General features: G+C 51.7%; 1 protein-coding gene across 1 annotated transcript in view; it reads left to right on the top strand.

Annotated features, from left to right (window-relative positions):
- The first annotated feature begins 18,119 nt into the window (after window positions 1-18,119).
- NEURL1B (neuralized E3 ubiquitin protein ligase 1B) overlaps window positions 18,120-21,760 on the top strand; it is a 112,412-nt gene continuing 108,771 nt past the window's right edge. The window contains exon 1 of the mRNA XM_085236995.1: window positions 18,120-18,488. Coding sequence (XP_085093121.1) covers window positions 18,443-18,488 — 46 coding nt within the window. The 5' untranslated portion in view covers window positions 18,120-18,442. The remainder of the gene's footprint in view (window positions 18,489-21,760) is intronic.

Raw genomic sequence — 21,760 nt, 5'->3', positions numbered from 1 at the left:
TTGCTTTGAATGCTTTGAAGGTTAAGTCTAAAAATTAACCTGTTGCTAACTGATCTCCAGCATGTATGAGGTTCTGCCAGGGTATTTTCTTTTTCTGTCTCGACTCTTAATTCCTTTTTGCAACCCAAACTCCCTCTGATCCCTACAGTGAGATACTTGGCGTACTGTACTATCTCTGTAAATAAACCAGGGCATAACAACAGATCAGGTAACTCACAGTCACCTAATTTTGTACCCAGACTGTAATAAACTCTCACTGCAGCTTCCCACTGGGCTGACTTTCACCCAGTGCTTTAATTAAGGCAATGTGAGGAGTTGTCACCAAAGCCAGGTGATCGCTGGCAGCAGCTGTGGGGTGACAGCCAGAGGTGCAGGGCTGCTGCTGTTGGTTGGGCATGACACTGCTATGAGAGGAGAACAGTGCTGCTGTGACATGTCTTACCAGGGAAAGCTGGGCAGCTGGAGGCTTGCTTTCTTAGCGTGTGGTGATGGCAGTGCCAGCTGCTTGCATGTAGGAGAGCTCTGGGATGCTGGGTGCTCTGTCTCTGCCCAGGGAAGCACCAGACCCCCCATCTCTGAAATTCAAGAGGTGGTGCTACACTTGCCCCATCAAAAATGGATTTGCTGAGGCAAACAACAGGGTTACGATTCTTTGTGTACAATCAAGGCAGCTTCTTATTTACAATCCAAAGTCCAAGCTTATAGGTGGGGGTTGCTAAGCATGGGACAGCTGCAGTCTCATCATATAACTGAGGACGCCCTGAGCGCAACTCCTGCTGAAACACTGCAGGTTACCTGGAGCACTGACAGTGCTAAAGCCATCAGCCTTCTTGCAGGAGAAGGTGCCCTTGAAGGCCGGGCTGCTGCGAGGCACTGCTGTGTTGGAAGCGCAGCCACATACGCAGCTCTGTCGTCAGCAGCTGCTGGCAGCCAGCAAGCTCCAGCCTGACGCTGAGGATGGAGTACATGGAGCAGCCAGAGGGGAACAAGGAATGCTCCCCAGGCACCCAGTGCTGAAGATAAGAAAGCCATCTTTCTGCAGTGTGAAGAACCTCAAAGCGCATTGTCTTCCCAGGTCTCTCCCACCCTGCAAAGCCCTTTCCTCCTCCTGTGGAGGTCCCCTGCCATGTTGAGCTGCTCCATGGGACTGCGATCCCAGTAAGACGCACAAGGCTGTTTCTGAAAATTTGAGCTTTTCTGCACCTGTGGAACAAGCTTTCACCTTCAAAGCAAAGCAGGGCTTGTTCAGTGGAAAAATACAACCTTGGCAGCCCTGGCCACACAACTGATAAAAAGTCCTGCCTGTTAATCACAGTTCAAACAGAAATCCGCTCCCCGTCAGCTGGGAGAGCTTGTTTATGTGTTTCTTGGAACAATAAAACTCATTACCTGGCAGCCGATCAGCTTTTATAACCTAAGCAGGCACCTGATGGAGGCAGAGCTGTGGCAGCACAAAGCACAGCCCTGTACCAGCTGGAGGCACAGCCCCCCAGTTCGGTGCAACATTCCTGGGCTGTGCAGTGATCTCCTGCTGCCCCCCCAGCACTGCGGTGCCCCCGATTCCTGCAGACTGTTTGTGGATGGGACCATAGTTGGAGCCCAAGCTGCTCCCGGCCTGGACAGATGAAGGATAAGGGGGGAACAGCAGGCAGAAGCAGGAGGGTGGCAGCGGAACGCTGAGCTCTGCACCAGTGCCACAGCACTGGGGGAGATGGATGGAGGGATGGATGGATGCGGCTGAGCTGAGCTCCCTGTGAATGTGCTGGAGGGATCTTTTCCCTCTTCTTTCCCTCTTTTATTCACCCTGTCTGGCCTTTACAGCTTGGAACTCCCATTTCCCTGGCTCTCTATATGCCAGTAGTACTCAGCTGAGCTCCTGCCCTTCTCTCCAGCCCGAGACCCCCAAAAACTGAGCACTCAGCAAGAGTGTGTAGAGTTTCAGCTTATGTAAACCTGTCATTATACAGTTGCTTATGTCCCCATGGAAACCACGAGGAGTTTCCCTTCACTGAGACGGCACTAACATCACTTCCTGCTGCTGACAAACCAATTTGTCACAAAGTGATAGAAAGGCACGCTCCGTAGTTGCAGGAACTGGCTCTGGGCTTTGTTCCTCCCAGGCCAGAGCTGCTGGCTGTCCCTGAAGGCAAGCAGCAGCTGGCAGGCACTGACAGAGCATCCGTGTCAGTGCAGCACACAGAGCAGCCAGGACAGCCCCACACAGCTGTCCCACACACCATCTCCCACCAGCACAGATCCACAGATGATCCCAATGACCCAGAGGCAGCACAGGACCTCCACGGGGACACAGCATGTAACAGCCCCAGTAAAAGGCAGTAATAGGGGATGTGGAGTGCACGGTTATCTCATGACAAACAGACAGAGCTCCAGATTAGAGTGCTGGGGTAATCCCCTTGTCTCAGGGCTTTTGCCTTTCTGTTGTAATCAGCACTGTGAAAGGCGCTGGGTGTGCTGAAGCTTAGGGACTATCCTGCATTAGTCACCCTGGTATCACAGCAGCAGGGCCACAAGGCTATGTTATGCATTTAGGTTGAAAAAGAACATTACATCCTGATCTCCATGGGCAAATCTAGTTTGCCCGCTTAGCACCTGGTTTTTTTCACTGTCTGGCTCCAGGGCAGCAGAAAGGACACTGCAAGTCATTTAGAAATTGCATCTCAGTGCAATTCTGGCTTCCCCAAATCCACTCCAATCCAAGGCTGGAGAGAGGTCAGGGAAACAGTTAAAGCCCGGGCTCAAACTCACTCATGCTGAAAGAACAAACGATCTGAGCTTCGTGCTGCATGTAGACACGTGTGACCTCCCCTCTATGTGCTCTTTGCTATGTGCAGAGCACAGCCAAGGACAGGTGGGCACGGTTAGCATCCATCAGGGGTAAGTGGGACCAAGGTGTTAAAGGAGAGAAAGCCCATGTGGAGGGAGAGGTAGGGTCTAGGGCTCTGCTGAGTTACGTGGCATTGCTGCAAGGCTGTCTGCATGGCCAGGGAGCGCCAGGGGACCTGGCTCAGTTCCCTGTCCTGCTCTTGCTCAGGCTGAGGCCATACGACACTGGGAGCAACACCTGTGGGACAGCCCCAGTACCCAGGAGGAGGGGGCACGGCTACTCTGCTACTGGGCTGGGTGAAGAATTCCAATTCTGAGAGCTATTCCCCATGGTGGGATTGTGGTTCCCAGGGCTTCCAGCTACCACGGGGCTGAGCATCCCACCTGCGGGGCTGTGTGTGCCTCCAGCTCCGTGGGCACCCACAGCACAGCTGGGACACGGCGCAGCCCATGGGATGAGGCCAAGTCCAGGACGCTGCTGGGCCGGGGGTTTCCTGCACGGCGCGCTCAAGGTCCCGCGTTTGCGTGTTTCCTGTGCGAGGCAGAAATGAGTCGCTCTGGGCTTCCCCTCCCTGGCGCTGCTGGGAGGCAGATGAGTGGGAGCGATGAGACACCCGGCACAGCCCGCAGGTGACTTCCAGCTCCCCTTCCACCGCTGCCGGCCTGCTGAGGGGCGGCTCTGCCCTCTGTGCCGTGCTGGAGTCGGGAGGGCTGAGGGCATTTAGCAGAGTCAGAAGAGGGGGATGCTCGTGTACGTTGTGTGGAAATGGGGATGGAGAGCAGCTACTGAGCACAGACGTTAACATCCCTGTTGCATTTCCCTGGCTGACCCAGGGCTTGCTGTGTGCTCTGGGTGGATGAGTAAGGTCTGTGGGAACGGCCACTTCATCAGCTGGTTTGTTCCAAAATCCATGCAGGGACTATCCCAAGTGCCACAGAAAATGCTTCATTTCTCAAAAACTGGTTGTGTGTGACACCAGTCCCCCTCATTTCAGTACCTTTTGGTTCCCAAACCATGGGGCATACTTAAAAATAAAGTCCCGAGGGCTCTGATGTGATGTAGTCACTGTCTAACTTGGTAACCACTTGTCTACAAATATGGATATTTGAAAAGTAGTATACATATATATGCTTGTGTGTGCCTTTCCTAGAGCCAAATATAAGTCTCACTTGTACAAAAAGAAAATAAACTACAGTGTGATTTAGAGTTCTAACTTCTGATATTAATTCATTTTGTTTAAACTGTTTCTTTTCTTCCACCAGCATTTGTGGTAGATGCAGCTGAAATAACAATTTTGGGTCTTTAATATACTGGAAAGAGGGAATTTCTTTTCAGTGTCTTCTTGTTGAAGGATTACCTCTGGTAAATGTGTTTCTGCATCAGTATCTTGTTCTTGTAAATCTTATTAAGGGTTTATTAACCTGCCATTGAGTCAAGTGCCATGTGGTTCTGATGGCAGGTTGCTCTAATTCAGGGAGGATATGCACTGCAGATGTTCATTAACTAATTGATTAACTTGCAGACCAAGTAGAAGTTTCTTTATTGCTTTCTGCAATGAAATCTTAATGATTGCAGGCATTTTTTCAGGGGCTTCTGCATGATGAATGTTTTAGAACTGCATCTGCCATTTATTGCATGTGATTGCGTATGCACGCAGGATTGAAAACCACCTGTACGTATAAAATGTCCACCAGCAAGCTGAAAACTTTTCTGCTTCTTACTGTTTTTGACTGCCCATCTCTCACATCCATTGCCCAGGCTGTGGGGTCCCTCTGCCTATAAACAAGTGGCAGGTTGCGTTTTTTATTGGGTGAGCACTGACTTAAATGTTTCGTTAGAGGATGATTTCTTCTTGCTTGCTGTCAGAACAAGAAGTCAGCAGTCCTACACGCGTGTTGGCTGTGACAGCAGCAGTTGCGAACTCTGTCTGTGTCTGAACACATGTGGAATTTCCCCCTCCGTCGCCGCGCTCTGCTTTGGTGTTGCAAGAGATCAGAGCTTGCAGTCAGCAGTCAGAGTGTGAGGGGATGCCAGGCTGAGTGGGGTCAGACAGCCACACCTGTGCGTCTGCTACTTCTCCTACGGCCTGCTCCGGGCAGAGTGCTGGGGGTGCCCAATGAGCTCTGCTGCGGGCACGTGAGCGTGGCTGATGGTGGGATGGGACTGCTGCTGCGGCACCTAAGGGCTGGGAGCTGTGGGATGTCCTGCCCGAGCCTCGCAAGGAGCCAGCTGTGCAGCACATTGCACGGCCCCAAACAATAGCTCCCACCCTTTCCTACCGACCGGGAGGAACAAAAACCAAAACTGTTTGCGAGGAGGAAAAAAACCAGCCTGTCGCTCCCAGTCTTTTGCTCTTCTCCCTCCCTTCTTCCTCCCCGCAGGATATCTGCCAGCAGACAGCGCTGAGCACACCCCAGGTTTCAGCGCTTTCCCTTGGCCTTTTCTTGTCCACCAGCACCAAAGGAGATGGCCTTTTAGAACTGCCTTTTGTTCCTCTGTGTATAGCTTCTCTTCCAAGCTCTGGGGCCGGCTGACGTCAGGGCTCTCCATTTGGGCTCAACGGCTGCTATCTGCAGCTGATGCCTTCCAGGAGCGGCAGGAACACAGATGGGGGGGTGGGAGGGAGGAAGGCGCAGTGTTGGGACGCGGCGTGATGCTGCCCACCACCTCTCCCTGCCGGGCACCAATTGGTTTGCTGAAGAGTACCATGGTCATTTATGGCCTTCTGTGGGCAGGATCTGCCCCCTGGCACCCTGTCCGTCTGTCCAAGCAGCTGGCAGAGCTGCATGTGGCACTGTGAGCTATTTTTAAGGAGCCTGGGCTGCATCCCAAGTATAGCGTTCTCTATTTCTGGTGCAAAATGATCTTCCTGGGTGGGGGATGCAGGGATTTTTTCATATGAAATGCGTGGGTTTGGGCACACAGTCAGGGAGAGAAACAACTGGATGCAACTGGAAGAGAAGGACAAAAAAAGCAAGGAGGGCTGGTGGCTATGGAGTTCTTACCCAGAGCTCGGTGCTCGCTGCCACCACTGGGTGCTCACTGCCAATGATTTGCTCATGGATGAGGAATTTGAAGGTGCTGGGTTTGGTTTATAGCTGGGGTGTATTGAGGACACAGGGCTTTGCATTTGTTTGAAACAGGCTGCTGGGTGAGCTTCAGATTCCAATACATTTAGCAGGGTTAAAAGGATGAACAAGGACGCTAAATGCAGAGCATAAGCTTGCTGGTTGCTTTCACCAATTTAGGACCCATGTATCACCCCAGATTGACTGAATCTCAAGGGCAGCAGGACATTTTTTTGTTATTATTATTTTTTGCTGGAACTTAAAGAAATTCCAATATAGGAATTAATCATAAAGAGTTGCTTGTTTACTATATGCCTTGTAGTAGTATAAAGATGCCCTGAATAGTGCTGCAGGCTTAGTAGGGGTGTTACGCTGACAGGGTATGGGAGGGAATGGCTCTGCTCTTGCCTCCAGGTGCTTCAGCAGATGGATAGGATCATAACCCAAAGCCTGCTCCGTGCAGAAACCTATTCTGCAGGTGAAAATCTCCACACATGGCCACAGATCGATGCCAGCACAACCTCTGTTCCTACACTGGAAACTGGAGGTCTGAAGTTGTTCCTATTCTTACAGCACAGGTGGGCTGCTGGAGGGCTTGCAGAATGTAAGCTCTTTTCCTTAATGCTTTCAGGAGTTTGCCGTTCTTAATTTTTCAGCTAACTTGGAAAGACTGATGTCCCTCAAACCCAATCCTGGCTGGAGGTGGCACAACAGAGCTGTGACTGCAGCACTAATGCTCACAAAAGTTCTCCACACTGCTCTCAGCTCCGCTCACCTGTGCGCCAGAATGACCTTTTCTAAGCTCATAAATCCCATCTGGAAACATCTGATATTTCCAAAGCATAGGGAAAGGCTGATGGCAGCTTTTCCTTTCAGGTGGTCTGGGGGAATGTTTACTTTTCTGAGGCTGGATGATATTTCAATTTTCTGGTTTCCAATCAGGGCTGATTTAATGCTGTTTATGAATAATCACTTGGCTCCTGCAGGTAGGGATGCACAATGCTTCCCTTCCACCTCCTGCCAAAGAGCAGAAGGAAGAGGGAATAATAACATTTAGAAAGTGAACGAGGTCTGTTTGTAGATAGAGATGCAGATTCAGCAGGCCAGACTGGAGCTGATGTTTCCCATCAAATTTTCTGGTTACCACTGGTAACAGATGTTAAGACACAATCCGATCTCTGTGGCCAAAACAGACTATTCTGATCATGCAATCTAAGGCCCGCCCAACCTCATGCTGAAAGATGTGTCCCTTTCTGAAGGGCACTTCTGAAGAAAGATTTCAAATGATGGAGATATAATTTTTGTAGAATTTTTGGACGGTGCTTTAGCAGACAATCAGAAATCATTGATTCTTAACGTGGTTTACTTACACCACTCCACCTCCTGCTTTTCTAACTCAGTTTACTTTTCTCTGAAATGAAGACTGAGATGCTAAGCCTTACTGCTGTCAGCTTTAATTAGGCAGATGACCAGCTGGTGACAGCACACATCCACCAGGCTTTTTCCATTGGGCTTTCTAAGAGGAGCTGGGGAGGACTGGCTTGCAGGGAGGTTGCTTTCTATCGGTGGTGGTTTTTTTCTTGCACAGGGAGGTGAGGTTCTGGGTGGAGAGCTGTAAAGCAATGCAGCAGAAAAGGAGGCCCAAATGAAAGAATAAGGAATGTTTGTGCAAGGCAAGGGAAATGCAGATGCTGGGGCAATTAAACCATTGGGTTAGGAAAAGGGTAGAACTGGTACAGCAGAGAATGAATCTGCAATGTGAGAAATAGTCCTTGGATGCTAGAGACACTCCACAGTGTGAATACCAAATCCATCACAACGGATGCTGAGAGTGAGCTAAATTTGGAGATTATTGGGCAGAGTCTCACGATGGGAGAAAGGGCAGAAATGTGAGGGGGGATGGTATGAATGAATCAAAGACATTTGTGGCAAGGAGAAGGAAAGAGAGGCAGAAAGGATGGGGCTGGGAGTCACGTGTGATAGAGAGAACTTCCAATGCTGCCAGGTTGGAGCAGGGACTCAGGGACAGGAAAAAATAAGGCTTTTTTCCTGTATTTTAAATATCCCCGTTGTGCAGAAGGGGAAAAAACTTGCATCTAATATGTAAGGGTGAGTGCAGCTTACCTAAATCAGGTTAGAAAGTGTCATAACAAGGTGAGAGGTGGAGAATGTGGGCTCTCACTCAGAGCTGACCATTTGGGTCATGCTGGGTCCTTCAGTGAGAGAGCTCTGCATTTCTGAGCAGCACTATTGTGTTCAAGTTATTCTTCTGTTTTGGGAAGCTCACCAAAATCTCTGTTCCTCGATGTCAAAGCCCTGTGAAGGCTGGCAGTGCGCTGGTGTTCCAGCCCTGGTGTTTCTCTCCCGTGGGCAGGTGCTGCATGTGGTCTCACAGCACTTCCAGCTTTCCAGACATTTATTCCTCATGGAAGTGGGAGGTGCAGAAATAAAGACAGAAGGTGAAGCTGAGTTCAGGCAAAATTGCAGAGCCATGTGCCATCTTATGTTGGTGATTTAAGAATTCTATTGACAGCACCTGGAGAGTTTGAAATTCATTACTGTTTGCCTAAGCCGCTCCCTGCTATTGCAGCCCTGACTGCATTGTTGCTCTGCTTCCCCCTGGCACTTCTGAGGGACAGTTTAACTCCTGGAGTCCCGTGGACCAACTCTCTCCTATTTTGTCCTTCACACCATGACCAAAACAGATGTAAGATATCACCATGTCAGAAATTTCTTCTTGTATCTCCTTTTCACAGGGAAATAACTGTTCTGGAACTAGGAACTGGAAAAATGGACCAGTTCTGTGCACTCCCTCTACTGTGTTTTTTAACTTTTTATTTTCCCATTCCATTTCAAGACAGTGCTGGGACTTGGAGAGACAGCAGAGCAACAAGACTTGGCTGTGCTAGAAGAGCGGTGGCTCGGTGGCTGTCTGCAGGAGCACAGTGGCACAATGGCCACGGCTGAGCTGCCACTTGTCACAGCAATGGGGCTGGACCGTGGATGCACCGCGCTGTTTGCCCCGTTGCTTGGTAGCTGCTGTGATGTGTTTATCCTCATCCTGGGCTGCCTGAATGGCTGTTCCCTCTGCTGCAAAGTTCACATGAGGTCCTACAGATCACAGGCTATAAGAAGTGATGGCCTGGCCATTGTGCCAACTGTTCTGCTGGGGGCTGCTTATGCAGTAGGTGTGCAGAGACCATGCAAGGTGCAAAGGATACCTGGGTGGCTACAGATCCTGCTTGCCAGCTGAGCAGCTAGCTCCTCCTTTGGGGTGACTGTGCCGGCATCACCCCCTGCATGGGAGGTGTCATCGCTGCTCTCCTTGTTGAGCTGTCCCTGCACACACGTGATGTGTGGGGAGTGCGGTGCTCCCAGCCCTATGGCAGGGCAGGGAGCAGCACCTGGGGCTGGGCACAGAGCAAGGGAGGTCAAACTGGGCCAGTGACCACCTCAGTGCTATGGCCCCATCCCACCCAGCCCCTCTCCAAGAGCCCAAGGTGTCCAAGAGGAAGAAGAGATGATTGGACTGGAGGTGAAGAAGCTGCTCACCAAACTCCGCGTGCACCCTGGGAGGTGCTGGCTGTGTCAGGAACCCCTCTGTGACCCTCGAGAGGATAAGTTTCACATCAGAGAGGGCTGTGTGAGACCATCAGCTCCCCCTGTGCCACTTGGAGCTGCCTGCATCCCACAGGTGGTCGGTGCAGCCGAGCTAGGCAGCTCTAACCTTCTCCTGTCGTGCCCAGCTCAGAGGCACGGCCCGCCGGACCCACGCGTGCCCCCTCCCCCTGCGGCCCCTGGAGGGGGGCTGTTTGCGCAGGGCCCGGGGCGGAGAGCCTTCCTGCCGGCCGGTGGTGACGTTGGCTCGGCAGGAAGGAACGGCGGGTTCCTGAGGGAACCGGGGACATTCCTCCCATAGCTGCGCGGGGCCCCTCGCGTCCCGCAGGGCGCTCAAGCTATTATTGAAGCCCGTTGCTGTGGCAGGCTTCCAGGCCTGTATTTCTTCTCACATCGGAGGCTGGAAGCAGCTCCCCCCACCCCCGCCTCCCTCCAAAGAGTTCGTCCAGAGCCTTCTCGAATGGGCTGTACTTTTCCAGCGTGGGGCGGAGGAAGTCCTGCAGCTCCTAGGAAGCTTTGGGGAAAGAAGACAAGGAGATGTGTGGGGATGGGCTGGAATTCAGGGTCCTTACGAGGAAAGGCACCTGTGTCCTTGTGCCCCACACTCCTCTTTCTATGGACTAGTATTGGTTGAAATAATGTCCAGAGGTCACTTTGAGCATAAGAAACATTTCATCAAAGTTTTGCTCCTTGCTGCTTTTTATTCACTTCTGTGTTTGCAAACACTCTCCTTTTTGCAGCAGTTTTATTTCATTCCTTCTTTTGCCTTTGGAGGACACTAATAGTTTTGTGGCCAGCGGCTTTGGCTGCTGCAGTGAGGTTTCTGTGATGGGACCACATGCTTGTCCCCTCCACATCTGCCTCCTGGGGCCAGACTTCTGCTGGGTCAAGTCAGCACTGGCAATCGTTGGGACGATTTCTGTATATGGACATTTCTGCCCTAGAGAGCCGCGATGCTGAGATGTCTCAGAGTTTTTCACTCACACAACAGACACCAGGTCCCTCTGGAAGGCAGCGCTTGAAGCTGAAACTGAAAGTTCGGAGAGAATGAGTCACCGGTGCCCTGGTAACGTTGGCGAAAACCAGCCTCAAACATGGCACAGCTCAAGGTTTTGCAATCCCTGCAGCCACCCCCTCACACAGAGCGGCTGGGGGAGGGAGGGGAAGGGAAGGATCTCAGTTAGAGAAGAGGGAAGGTGAGGTGCAGGGGAGACCCCCAAGTCTCTCCGGCGCAGATGCATTGGAGTGACATGTCCACATCTCTGCTGTTGCTCCCTCTCCCCCCACATCCCAAGGGTGGTCTAACACTGTAAGGCTATCTCTCTGGAGATTCCTGCTCGGGGTGGTGGACATCCACCACTCAGGCATTGTGTCTGGGGGTCTCCATGCAGCAGTTACTCCCTGGTGCCTGCCATGCTGTGACAGCAAACAGCCCGAAAGCTTCAGCTAGTTTCTGTGTAGTGTTGGACCTGGGGACAGGCTCACAGCCTCAGCTGTAAGCAATGCCTCATCCCTACATTCACTGTCTTTGGGAAGGTTCTGAGCCCAGTTCTGTCTCATTCAGGCTAGAGTCTTCCTTGAGCAGTGTGGAGCTGTGCAGTGAAGCTGCCCCTGTGTTGTCCCTCCCGGCAGGGCCGCTTTAACTCCTTCCAGATTAGCAGGGCTCACGTCAGCGCCTGGAGTGGGAAGCAGCTGTGCTTAACCACCGCAAAACATAGCAACGGCAACAGCAGGGCCTGCACCCGTGCCAGCAAAACCAGCACTGGGCGAACCCAAACCAGTTCTTCAGGCTTGCCTGGGCTTTGCAGTGCAAAAGAGGCAAAGGGTGGGCCGGGTTGGGTGCTCCTTAGGCTCCCAGCCTGTCAGCAGAGGCCTGGGGCACTGCTGGGCCCTGGCAACAGCCATGGCAATGTCTGCATGGTTCTGAGGGAGCTCCAGAGTGGGGATCCAAACCCACATCTGGGGCAGAGGGTAGAGCTCTTGTGCCAGCCCCAACCCACTGTCCCAGCTGTCCCATGGAGCCCTGCTGCGGGTCCCAGCCACCCAGTGGCACCATCCTGCTCTCATCCAGCACAGGACAGACAGAAACCATGACCAGCCCCGGCCCACCTCCTAACAGTGATAGGCAGGTGGGTCAGCTGATGCAAGAGCTGAGATTAATGCTATCCTAACTTCCAGTGCTATTAGTAGTTAGGAAAACAGGCTGGCCTTTCAGAACCCACTTGCACAATTTGGCTCTCCTGACCCTTCTGGCCATATATTCTCCAGCTCCCTGAGTCCTGCAGGACACACTGTTTCCTTTCACTGCACCCCAGCTGCTCGACCATTTATAACTTCCACCTCAGCCGGCTGGGTCTCATATTTTGAAGCAGCAAGACAGAGCAGGACTGCTTAGCTTTCCTTCTCTGCCTCCTCCCACACGCCTTGGTTGCAGAACCTCCAGCACTTCCCCTTCCCACACGGGAAATAAGCCCTCACGGCGCAGCAAAATGCAGCCCACAGCGCTACTCTTAGTTGCTGCGTGATCTTTGTTTTTGGACTTTACAGGCACCTGTTGCAAGGCAGGGCCTCTTCCTGCCATGTGCTCCCCCTGCCTGGGAGCAGCGCACAGCTTGGGGCGAGACTTGTCCCTGTGGTGCCATTGCCCATGTCACCTATGTCAGCAAGAAGCTCTGAACTGTGTGGTCTCAGAGCTGCCTGGTCCCAGGACACCAGGAGACACGTGCTTAGACAACTCAAGGGTTTTATGGTTGGAGTTTAGAAGCAAATGCAGACTGCAGAAAGAGCTAAGGAGGGAAAAGCAGATTATGGCTGCAGTCAGAAGCCAAGTTGACACATTGAGGGGATGATGCTGAGATACTGACAGGACACCTGGAGCCTGCCAATGAAACGAAAGCGAGTCAGGTAACTCTCTTCAACCCAAATTTGGCAATCTGGGGAGGAAACCTCAGCTGTGATGGTGTGCATGTCCCCGAAGAGTGTCACCACTGAGCGGCACTACTGAGTGACTACACCTGATGTGCATGTACCTGGTTTGCCAGCAAACGTGTAGCCACCCTGTTAGACATTGCGTCAGCACAGTGACCACCGCAGAGACGAGGCAAGGTACTGTGATCTCAAGCTCTTATTCAGACAGTAGTCACATCAATGTAGATCTTGACGTGCTTTGTTGAGGTGAGTCTCCATCAGCTTTACACAGAGGAAAGAGGTGACTGAGTCATGAGGTAACTTGTGAAAAATCATCCAGAAAGTCTGTGAGGTTTGGGGGGGAGAGAGAGAAACAGGGCTCATGTCTCCTGAGTCCATCTGCCAGCTCCAGGCAGCAGCTGCCACTGCTTTTATCAGCTTCCATGCGCTACAAAATGTTCCTCAGCACATTTTCCACGATTTTTTTCCCTTCTAAAAGAGAGGCTACTAAGTCCGAATGACTCACGCTGAGCCAAAGCAGAAGTTGCAGTCACATACCTTACACATCTGGACTCCCAGCCCTATGTCAAACGTCTGATACTTACAAACAATTTACAAACAACTTACAAACTTAGGGACTGCTCTGAAGCCTGCAATGTTATTCCATTGTTTCATGGCATTATGGGATGGATGAACAGTTCTAAACAGTTTGTCTTCAGCATGCAATGAGGAAAATGGCATACCTTAGTTTTCAGTCTTGGAGAAAGACGTATGAGAACCTCAGTGCTTGTAACTTTGACTTGGGGTTTTTTATCTCCTACCATAGACTCTTGTACAGTACTGCTGTTACTGCCAAACCACTGTTCCTATTCAAACCAAAGTGGTGGATGGAAGCCAGCACACCCACAGAGGACACGATCCCTCCTTCAGAGAGGTCTGTCTCGTCCAGCTTTGCTGTCACATTAGCTGAGAGGGGTTTTTTTTAGTTTCCTTCTCATACAACACACTCTAAAATAGCTACCACAGAATGAATAAATAAATAGCTGCCAAGAGTTTAAATGTGGCTACCTTGCTCATGGTGTTTTTTAGAAGTAGCTTCTTTCCTACATAGACATCTTTTTCCATGCTGAATTTAAGGACACTCATCTGCAATTCCTGGACATTGTTAGGCCAGAACAATGTCTCTGAGGGGGCTGTGGGCAGCTGGGGGCAGGGGGAGCAGGATGAATTGGGCCCAGGGAGCAGCTTTCAATAAGGACATCCTGCACAGGGTGCATGGTAGTCCTCAGTGCAACACATATTCCCCTGTTCTATGGAACTCAAAAAGCATTTACTTCACAGTGCACATGTCCCAGGCCAGGAATATACATGTCCACCCTTGAAATATCTCTAGGGTGAAAAGCACTGTAGAAATATCATCCTGTCATGCTCAGCCTAATAGAACTTGGAACTGTGATTGGGATCTGGTCTTGGGTACTGCTCTATCAGTAGTAACCAATTTGCAGTCAGCAGCATGTTCTTCTCCATCCCTGTACGTCTTTTTGCCTTCTGTTGGATCTGAGGCACAAAATAGGATGACTCTGTACAGCTGGCGGAGGCTGGCTTTGTTGGTATCTGGGGGGCAAAGCCCTGGGACCAGCAGTGTGGAACTGCCAGTGACTTCATTCCATGTGACCTGCAGCCACTTGGGCTTATTTTGGTCTTTTCATGCTGTTTTTCCATTCTTTTATCAGATGACATTTAGGAGTGTGAAGATGCGTGACCTACCAGAGATGTCTGAAAAGTTTGCTATGGTCTCAGAGAGGATGTCTCCTTCCTTCCTGCCCTCTCCTCTCCTAGGGCAGACTGTTCGTAGTGAGGAAGGCACGTCTGCCTGACAGTGTCTTTCCTCCTCTCACCTTACACTGTGGTTACTCAGAATGCTGCCCCAGACTGAAACCTTCCCCACAATTTTTGCCCTCTTGCAAAGCACTGTACCAACGTGAAGGTGTTTGACTCTGGGGAGGGCTCGCCGGCTGGAAGGATGCCATCCTTCTGCTGGTGCTGGCTGTCCTGCCATCAGTTCTGTGCATCCAGAACAGCAATGTCAACGCGCAAAGGTGAACCCCGAGACATTCGCAGAGCTGTGGGCGAGCAGAAGAGGTAACGAGCCCACTCCCATCAGCTAAGCTGCGAGAGAAACTCACTTGCCGCAGAGCGGAGCAGGACCGCTGTCAGCCCGAACTCGCCCCGTGCATCCCAGGCTCAGTTCGTAGAACTTTGCTGCGGGTTCGTAGGGACGAGCTTCCCTCTAGCGGAGATCCCGGCAGCTGCCGGCACAGCGCGGCGCTCGGCCCGGCTCGGCTCCCTGCCCGATCTGTAACGAGGAGGGTGATGGTGATGTAATGGAGCTACAACAATGCTTGCAGAGCGTTTTTAGTTTTCCGTTTGTGTTCTTAAAGATAAGTGTCTGTTTAATTCCCACAGCATCCTGAGCGCAGGATTTGTTGTTGTCGTTATTTTGTGCTTTCAGGGGGAGAAAATGCTGGAAAGTCTTTGCTTGGTGAAGTCATGTGAGGTTAAAACTCCAGAGATGTTGAAGGGAGGCTGATCTGTCACATCACTCAGCTGGTGTTCGTGGAAATAATGCTTTTTTGTCATTCTGCAAGCGGCCCTTAACAGAGCTTCACACTGAAAAATGTAGTGACTTAATGTACACTCTACGCTCTTCAGCAGCACCTCACTGAGGGCATGGGGGAGTAATACAGAAAATCTGAGCATGCCCTAACATCACAGCATTGGGAGACATGGGGCTTTGTACCAGGTCTGCTGCTGAGAGACCTCAAGGGAAGCATTGCTCCTCCTGTTCCCTGGGGATGGGGTACATCTCCGTGGTTTGGGGATCAAGCTTTGCAGAGCGCTTTGAGATCTGCTAACAAAATAGTTATGTCAGAAGTTAAGCATTCATATCATTATTGCTACAGCTTTCAGTGTTTCAGAATGGAAGATACGCATTTTTTTCTCAGGATTATAGTGTGACAGAACCAAACATTTCTCCTTGCAGGACAATGGGGCATGGAATCAAGATGATTCCTCCACAGCCACATGCCAGCTAACGGGCACCAAGGACAGGCAATGCAGTGACACTGTGTGCAAACATACACAACTGCAGGGACTGGACAGAGAACACAGATGCGCCCTGGGCGGTAGCTGCAGTGCTCTGCTTATGTAAGCTCTGCTCTCTTTTCTGTTCGTTTGGCGTAGTGTGTTATTCTTCCAGTGCTTCCAGAGCAAGGGCTTAAGGGAAAAGAATGCAAAGGGCATGTGTTGTTACTCACTGAGGTAATTCACTGTCCTGCTGCTCAGGGGATCTGGCCTCACATAACCCACAGATCGCATCCTCCTGCTTCTGTAGCAGTGAAGACGGGACCGGCCCTGACCCTGCTGAACCCACCCCTGCAGAAGTGGCTGAGTGTGTGAGTGAGCTCCAAAACCTCCTCGCTTCTTGCTGGGAAAGCTGTGGGCTGCACCATGCAGCTGGAATAGCTGGCTGACTCGTGGTGCAGATGCAGCATCCCTAGAGCTGAAGTGTGATTGCTTATGGGACCTAAAGCTTTCCTTTCTGAAGGCTCTTGGTTCCAATCCAGTAATGCATGCTGAGGGCTAGCACTGCCTGACAGCTGCTCTGTGGTCTTGGTATGAAATGAGCTGGTGAACTTCAGCTTGGATCCCAATGGGGACAGATGTTCATGTTTTAAGAAATCATTACTGTGGTCTTTACTAGCCAGACTGCTTCTTGGCAACAGTAAGAAGGTCAGAGCTTGAATAAGCACATAAGAATTGCAAAAAAGGTCAGAATCAATGCAATTTGGCTCCAAATCTGCACGGGAAATCTGCTCTCTTTGTGATATTGTAACTGTGGAAATACATTATGAAAATTTACCCTAATCAGGCCTTCTTCCGAAGCACAACAGCAACACAGGAACTGCGCAGCATGGCACGGGAGCTGATTTAGGCAGTGTGACGCTGGGCAGTCCTTTGTCTGAGCCACAACATCACTTTCCAGACTGCAGCTCCACCAGGACCAGCAAGTGTGGCTGAACCTCCTGGCAAGCCTGTGTCCCAGCAACAGTTCTGTCAGCAGTGGAGCAAAGTGGAGATGGGTGTTGGTTGCATCCTCCCCTGCTGGTTTCTGTTTCTGTCCTCAAAGCAGAGTGCTGGGCTCCCGTCAGCTTCTCCAAGTGCCCAGAGAAAGCCCAAAGAGAGAGGAGGAGCAGGAACCTTTCCCAGCTTCCTGCTCCTCCTGGGGACAGCCCTCCGGCTGCTTCAGCAGGGCTGGGACAAGCTGGAGATAAAAGGAGGCTATTCTGATCCATCTGGAAATACTCGCTGGGGTTGCAGGGGCTGAGGTCCCAGCAAAACTGCAGGAAGCAAGATGGCTGAGTAATGAAACATGCTGAGCATGCCGATCAAATGGCTGCAGCGTCAATTTCTCTGGCAGTGGGGTGATCACCTGGCGGTAGGCAGCCACGGGTTCACTGCTTCTAAATTCAGGTTCCCATTGCACCTGCTTAGGTAGCTGCAACTTCCCTGTTATTAGAGGGCTGGGAAAGCTTCTCAGGCTGCTACTCACCCTCCTCAGGAATGACAGCATGTCTGTCTTCTGCGAACAAAGAGAAAAAGACGTCTCTTTTGCTTTGAGAAAGTCTGAGAACCAAGCACCCTTTTGTTGTCACTGCTGCAGTTACTCAGGGCTCCAGCTCGCCTCCTGCTGCTAGTCCGGGCTTGCTAGGGACGCCACAGGATCAGCAGTTCTGCATCGTGCTGTCGCTGTTTGTGTTTCAAGCGCTATTATTAGAAACCCAAACTGCTCGAGTGACCCTAAACGTGGTGGTGAGAGGGCTGTAACTGCTGCGTGAGGACAGGGCCACCAGCTCTGCTGGTTGCTGGACCAATAGGCACCTTGCTGCGTTACTCCCACCTAACGGAGAAGATAAGAAGTGCGTTAGCAGATAAGGAGCATCTGCATGTCCCAGTCACTGCCTGCTCACACTCAAACAACCCATGCCTCATCACATTACCGTGCTCTCTGATAAGGGCACGGGGATGCTGGGGGGCAGATGGGAGCAGCGCTCCTGTGAATGCATTGCTGTTCCCGTTCCCCAGGACTCGGCCCTTTCCCTGGCTCAAGACACTCATCTGTACGTTGTGTTCTCATTATCATGTCTTTGGTTGTCAGGGCAAGATGTGCCTTTATCTGCACCTAAGCAATTCAGAGCTGCTGGCATCCAGTAATGTTTTGGATGCAGCTATAAAGGGAAATCAGCTCTGGGTAAGTGATGGCCTCCCTGCTGCCATGGCCATCATTCCCTCCGTTCCAGCCCAGGGCTGCCTGGCAGTGGTGACAGTAGAAACACTGGGGAATTTCACACCTTCAGTTTTGCTCTTTTACTGCCTCCAAACCCCACAACAGCTCTGTGCAAAACTTAAGAGCAAATCAGATAACGGGGAACAGAGCGTCCCGGTGCAGTGGCACTTGTCCCTGTTGTAAACCTTCCCACTTTCTGACACAGGAGGACCACGCTATCTGAGACGGGAGGAAATCCTCGCCCTGCTCTCTGACAGCGATCTTCTCCCGTCCTAGAAGCTGCCGTGCCTCAGATCTGACCGCTGTGGGTGAACTGCTAGACTAGTCCTTCTGAAAGCCTTTCGTTGGACTTCTTAGCAGTTGCTACTCTCACCGTCACAGTGCGGGGAGCAGAGGAGCCCTCGTGCAGCCTCGTGCCCGCCTCCCGCGCATCCAAAGCACCAAGCGCGTGACGCGGCCGTGCCGGAGGAGCAGCCCTCAGAGATCGCGGTGAGCACCGCCGCTCCAACAGCCTCCGCGAGGCCACGGACCGCCCCGATCGGCGCCGAGCTCCGCCCGCGCGCTGCGGTTGGCGGTGGCGGCGCGGGGCGGGGCGGGCGGCAGCTTCGAACCCGCGGCGCGAGAGAAGCGCTGCGCTGCCCGCCTGTCCATCCCGCCATGGGGAACGCCGAGTCCGTCCTGCACGGCGCTGCTGTCAGCATCGGTAAGTGCGGGGCGGCCGCCCCGTGTCCCCGCACCGCTCGGGTTGGGTCCGGCTGTGGGCAGAGGGTGAGGAGCTGAACGGGCCGCCCCGCGTTGTCCCTCACAGCGTGGGCTGCGACAACGGGGATGCGCGACGTGACGGTCGTGCTTGCGGCAGGCGGTGTCTGTGGTGTGACGGGTGGGCTGTGGGTGCGCCGCCACCAGGGCAGGCGTGCTGCTATCCGTCTATTTGTGTTCACTCGTGCTGCTCAACCCCGGACCCTGTGTACGGCTCCCGGTCCCCGCGGTGGGAGCAGCGGTGACTTCGCACTGTTGTCCCGTGCTGCGGCTCAAAGCGCTCCGCTCCCAAACCGCCCGCCAAGCGCAGCTGTCGGCTGGGAAACGGACCTGGCAGAGCGCTCGGGCTCGCGCTGTCTGTGCGGCGGGTGTCGGGTTTTGTTGCCTTTTATGAGCCCTGAGCGCGGCCAAGAAGGCCGGCAGCCTGGTTGGCTGGATTTGAAGGGAGCTGATAACTGCGCTCAGCCAACCCGCGCTCCATAACGCAAATAACGCGGGGTGGAAGGAGGGAAGCCTGGGGTAACGTGTGTGCCGACCGTCCCTTGTCGCTGCTGCTGCGCCTGTCAAGCAGCGAACTTCAACAAGACTGAGCTTGTTTCTCATTAACTTCCCTCTGGCTTGGTGCCCTTGGAGTTGGCATATCGCTTCCAGATGTGTGTGACCTGCCATCAGCTCGTTTCTAAGGCGTTGCCGTTCTTCACACCTGGTTCTTAATGGCACCGTTAGAAATGGGATTTTCCAGGTGTCTGTAGGGTGATATGGCTTAATGACTTCTTTCAAAAAGTTTTAAGTGTCTCATTTAGTTTTCTTTTCCTCTGGGGGGAGAACGAAATATTTGGTTCCTGGGAATATGCCAATGTAGTGATTTACTGAAAACTGGATGATCTTGAAGGTCTTTTCCAACCTTGGTGATTCTGTGCAGTGATGTCCAGCTGCAGAGCTGGATGCCCTCACCTGAGTGTGAGTGGTATGTGGGAAGAGGGCAGAGAATGGTTGCCCTGGAGCTATGCCAGGGGCCTGAGGTCACACCGCTCTCCTCTGCTCATTAGCAAATGCATTTGCAGAGGCCCGGGTGTTCTGTGTTAGGCAGGTTCATGTGATACCAAGTGCCACCTACTGCAGAAGAGAAAGGAATGCAGAGCAGGGTTTGAGAAACTGCTGCAGATTTAAGTTCCTCACCCCGGGAAATGTGTGACTGCAGGCAACACAGAATGAGAAACAGGACCAATGACTTTTGATCCTTGTTTCCTACTCCTATTGCTCTCAGGTGTGTGGGGCAATACTAAGTTCAGGTGTATATGTACACTAAAGGGAGGGTCTCTGCTGCTTTGCAGGGTGTTGCTAATGCCAGGGATTGGGTACTGATTGCATTCCAAGTGAATGTGCGCCTTGGGTGTGGGCAAAGATTGGTTGCTGGTTCCTCTCCTCCTTGTAGTTCTTTCTCCTGAGCGTTGCTGATGCTATGTTTGTGTTTAGGGGTGGTTAGTCCCCATTAGATTTATCTTTTTGCTATATAGTAGGAGACTATTTCTAACTGATATGTAACTGTGCTCCCCAGTGCTGGGCTTTGATTTGAAATCCAAAGTCCTGATTATAAAGCTAGTTTTGCAAAACAGTACCTGAGAGAATGTTTTTGAAGTTAAGGCACTGTCAGACCTCAATAATACATTGTGTCAACAGTTACTGCTGCACTCCTGTTTGCTCAACAGAGAAGACAAATAATTGCACTTAGTTCCAGCATTGGATATCAGAACAAAGATAGAGTTAATTGTCAAGGACTAAAAAAGAAAAAATATGTGAAATTCTTAGCCTGTCCTCAACGTGCTGTATTTTCTGTAATTGAGAAATACAGCCACCAAACATTAAACTTTCCAAAGCCAGCAGCTGCTCATGCTCAGACTACATGACTTCCAGCTGGCTTCTATACTGTGTTCTCTATATTCCATAGCTGAAGTTCCAGCTGTGCCACCTCCATGCAGTGGTTTCCATGAGGGCTGCGTGCTGCAGATCCTGCAGCCTGAGCTCTATTAGGGATAGGCAGATTTCAGGGGTTACCTAATACATCCCAGCTGTTGGCATGCCCTTCTATTGTGATCCTGTGCTGCTTGTACCATTCTTGATCTGAGCTGAAATGTCCTGCTGGCCAAAGCACCTCCTTGCACATCTGCCTCAGCTGTGGTAAGGCTTGGTGTGTCGGTGCCAATTTGGCATTTGCTTTCATGTGGATTTCCCTCAAGAGCTGGAACTGTCACTAAGGTATGAGGGGCCGTTTATACATATGGCTTTGCACGATGCTTGTGCAGACCATAAGCTTGGGTTCTAAGGTCAGGGGATGGCTGTCCTGGACTCCCTGGTTGTGGCTGGGAGAGGCCCGGTGACAGCAAGGTGCCAGGGTGGCGATTCCCACTAGAGGGCAGCCGATGTTTAAAAAAAAAAGGAGAATCAGTTCTGCCGCTGGGTGACGGGACTGAACGGGAGGGGGAAGAAGGAAGGAGGAGCTCCATCAATACCAGGAGAAGAGTGCTGAGAAGCAGATGCCTAAGGGGCTGCTATTGCCAATGTTGCCCAGCAGCCGGTCCTCAGGAGAGGGCACACCTGAGAGTGGGTGCTTATTTCCTGTCTATGCCTGTGTGTAGAGGTTGACAGCTTGTGGCAGCCTTGCTGTGCTCATGGTGTGAGCACTGCTTATGTCTGGGTGGATGTTTAATTCTTCAGCCCAGAGTGCAGGGGCCTTTCTTAGCATCTCAGAATGATGCTTTCGCAGTTCAGTGTTCAACGGCAGCGGCTGTGGGCTGATGCCTGAATGAGATGGTTCAGTTGAGATCTGTTCAGGAATCAGTTACCAGTGTCTGGTTTTGTTCCTGTAGAAGAGCTTGCAGTGGGCAGACAGATCCCCAGGAAGTAATTATTTCTTTATCCAAAGACACACACCTTTCAGCAAGTGTTCAAAGAGCTTCTGACTCACACTGTATGCTATCTGTCTTTGCCTTTTTCTTTTTTCTCTCTTTTAAAATATATTTTTGTTCTAAGTCATCCTTCCACGCAGCTGACCAAATGCAGTGTCCTCCAAGGACACTGTGCATCCCTCAGGACAGCAGGGAGCCTTGCAGCATGGCAGCAGCTTTGAATTGTTTGTGTCTCCCAGATTCCTTCTGTTGAAGATGCTCCCTATGGACCTGGTGCTGCAGAAGCAAGAGAGTTTTGTCTCTGAAGGCT

This window comes from Meleagris gallopavo, chromosome 15, assembly GCF_905368555.1.
Source record: "Meleagris gallopavo chromosome 15, MGAL_WU_HG_1.1, whole genome shotgun sequence".
Classification (NCBI taxonomy): Eukaryota; Metazoa; Chordata; class Aves; order Galliformes; family Phasianidae; genus Meleagris; species Meleagris gallopavo.
The sequence above is the reverse complement of the archived record's forward strand: the minus strand, read 5'-3'. Positions and strand labels throughout refer to the sequence as shown.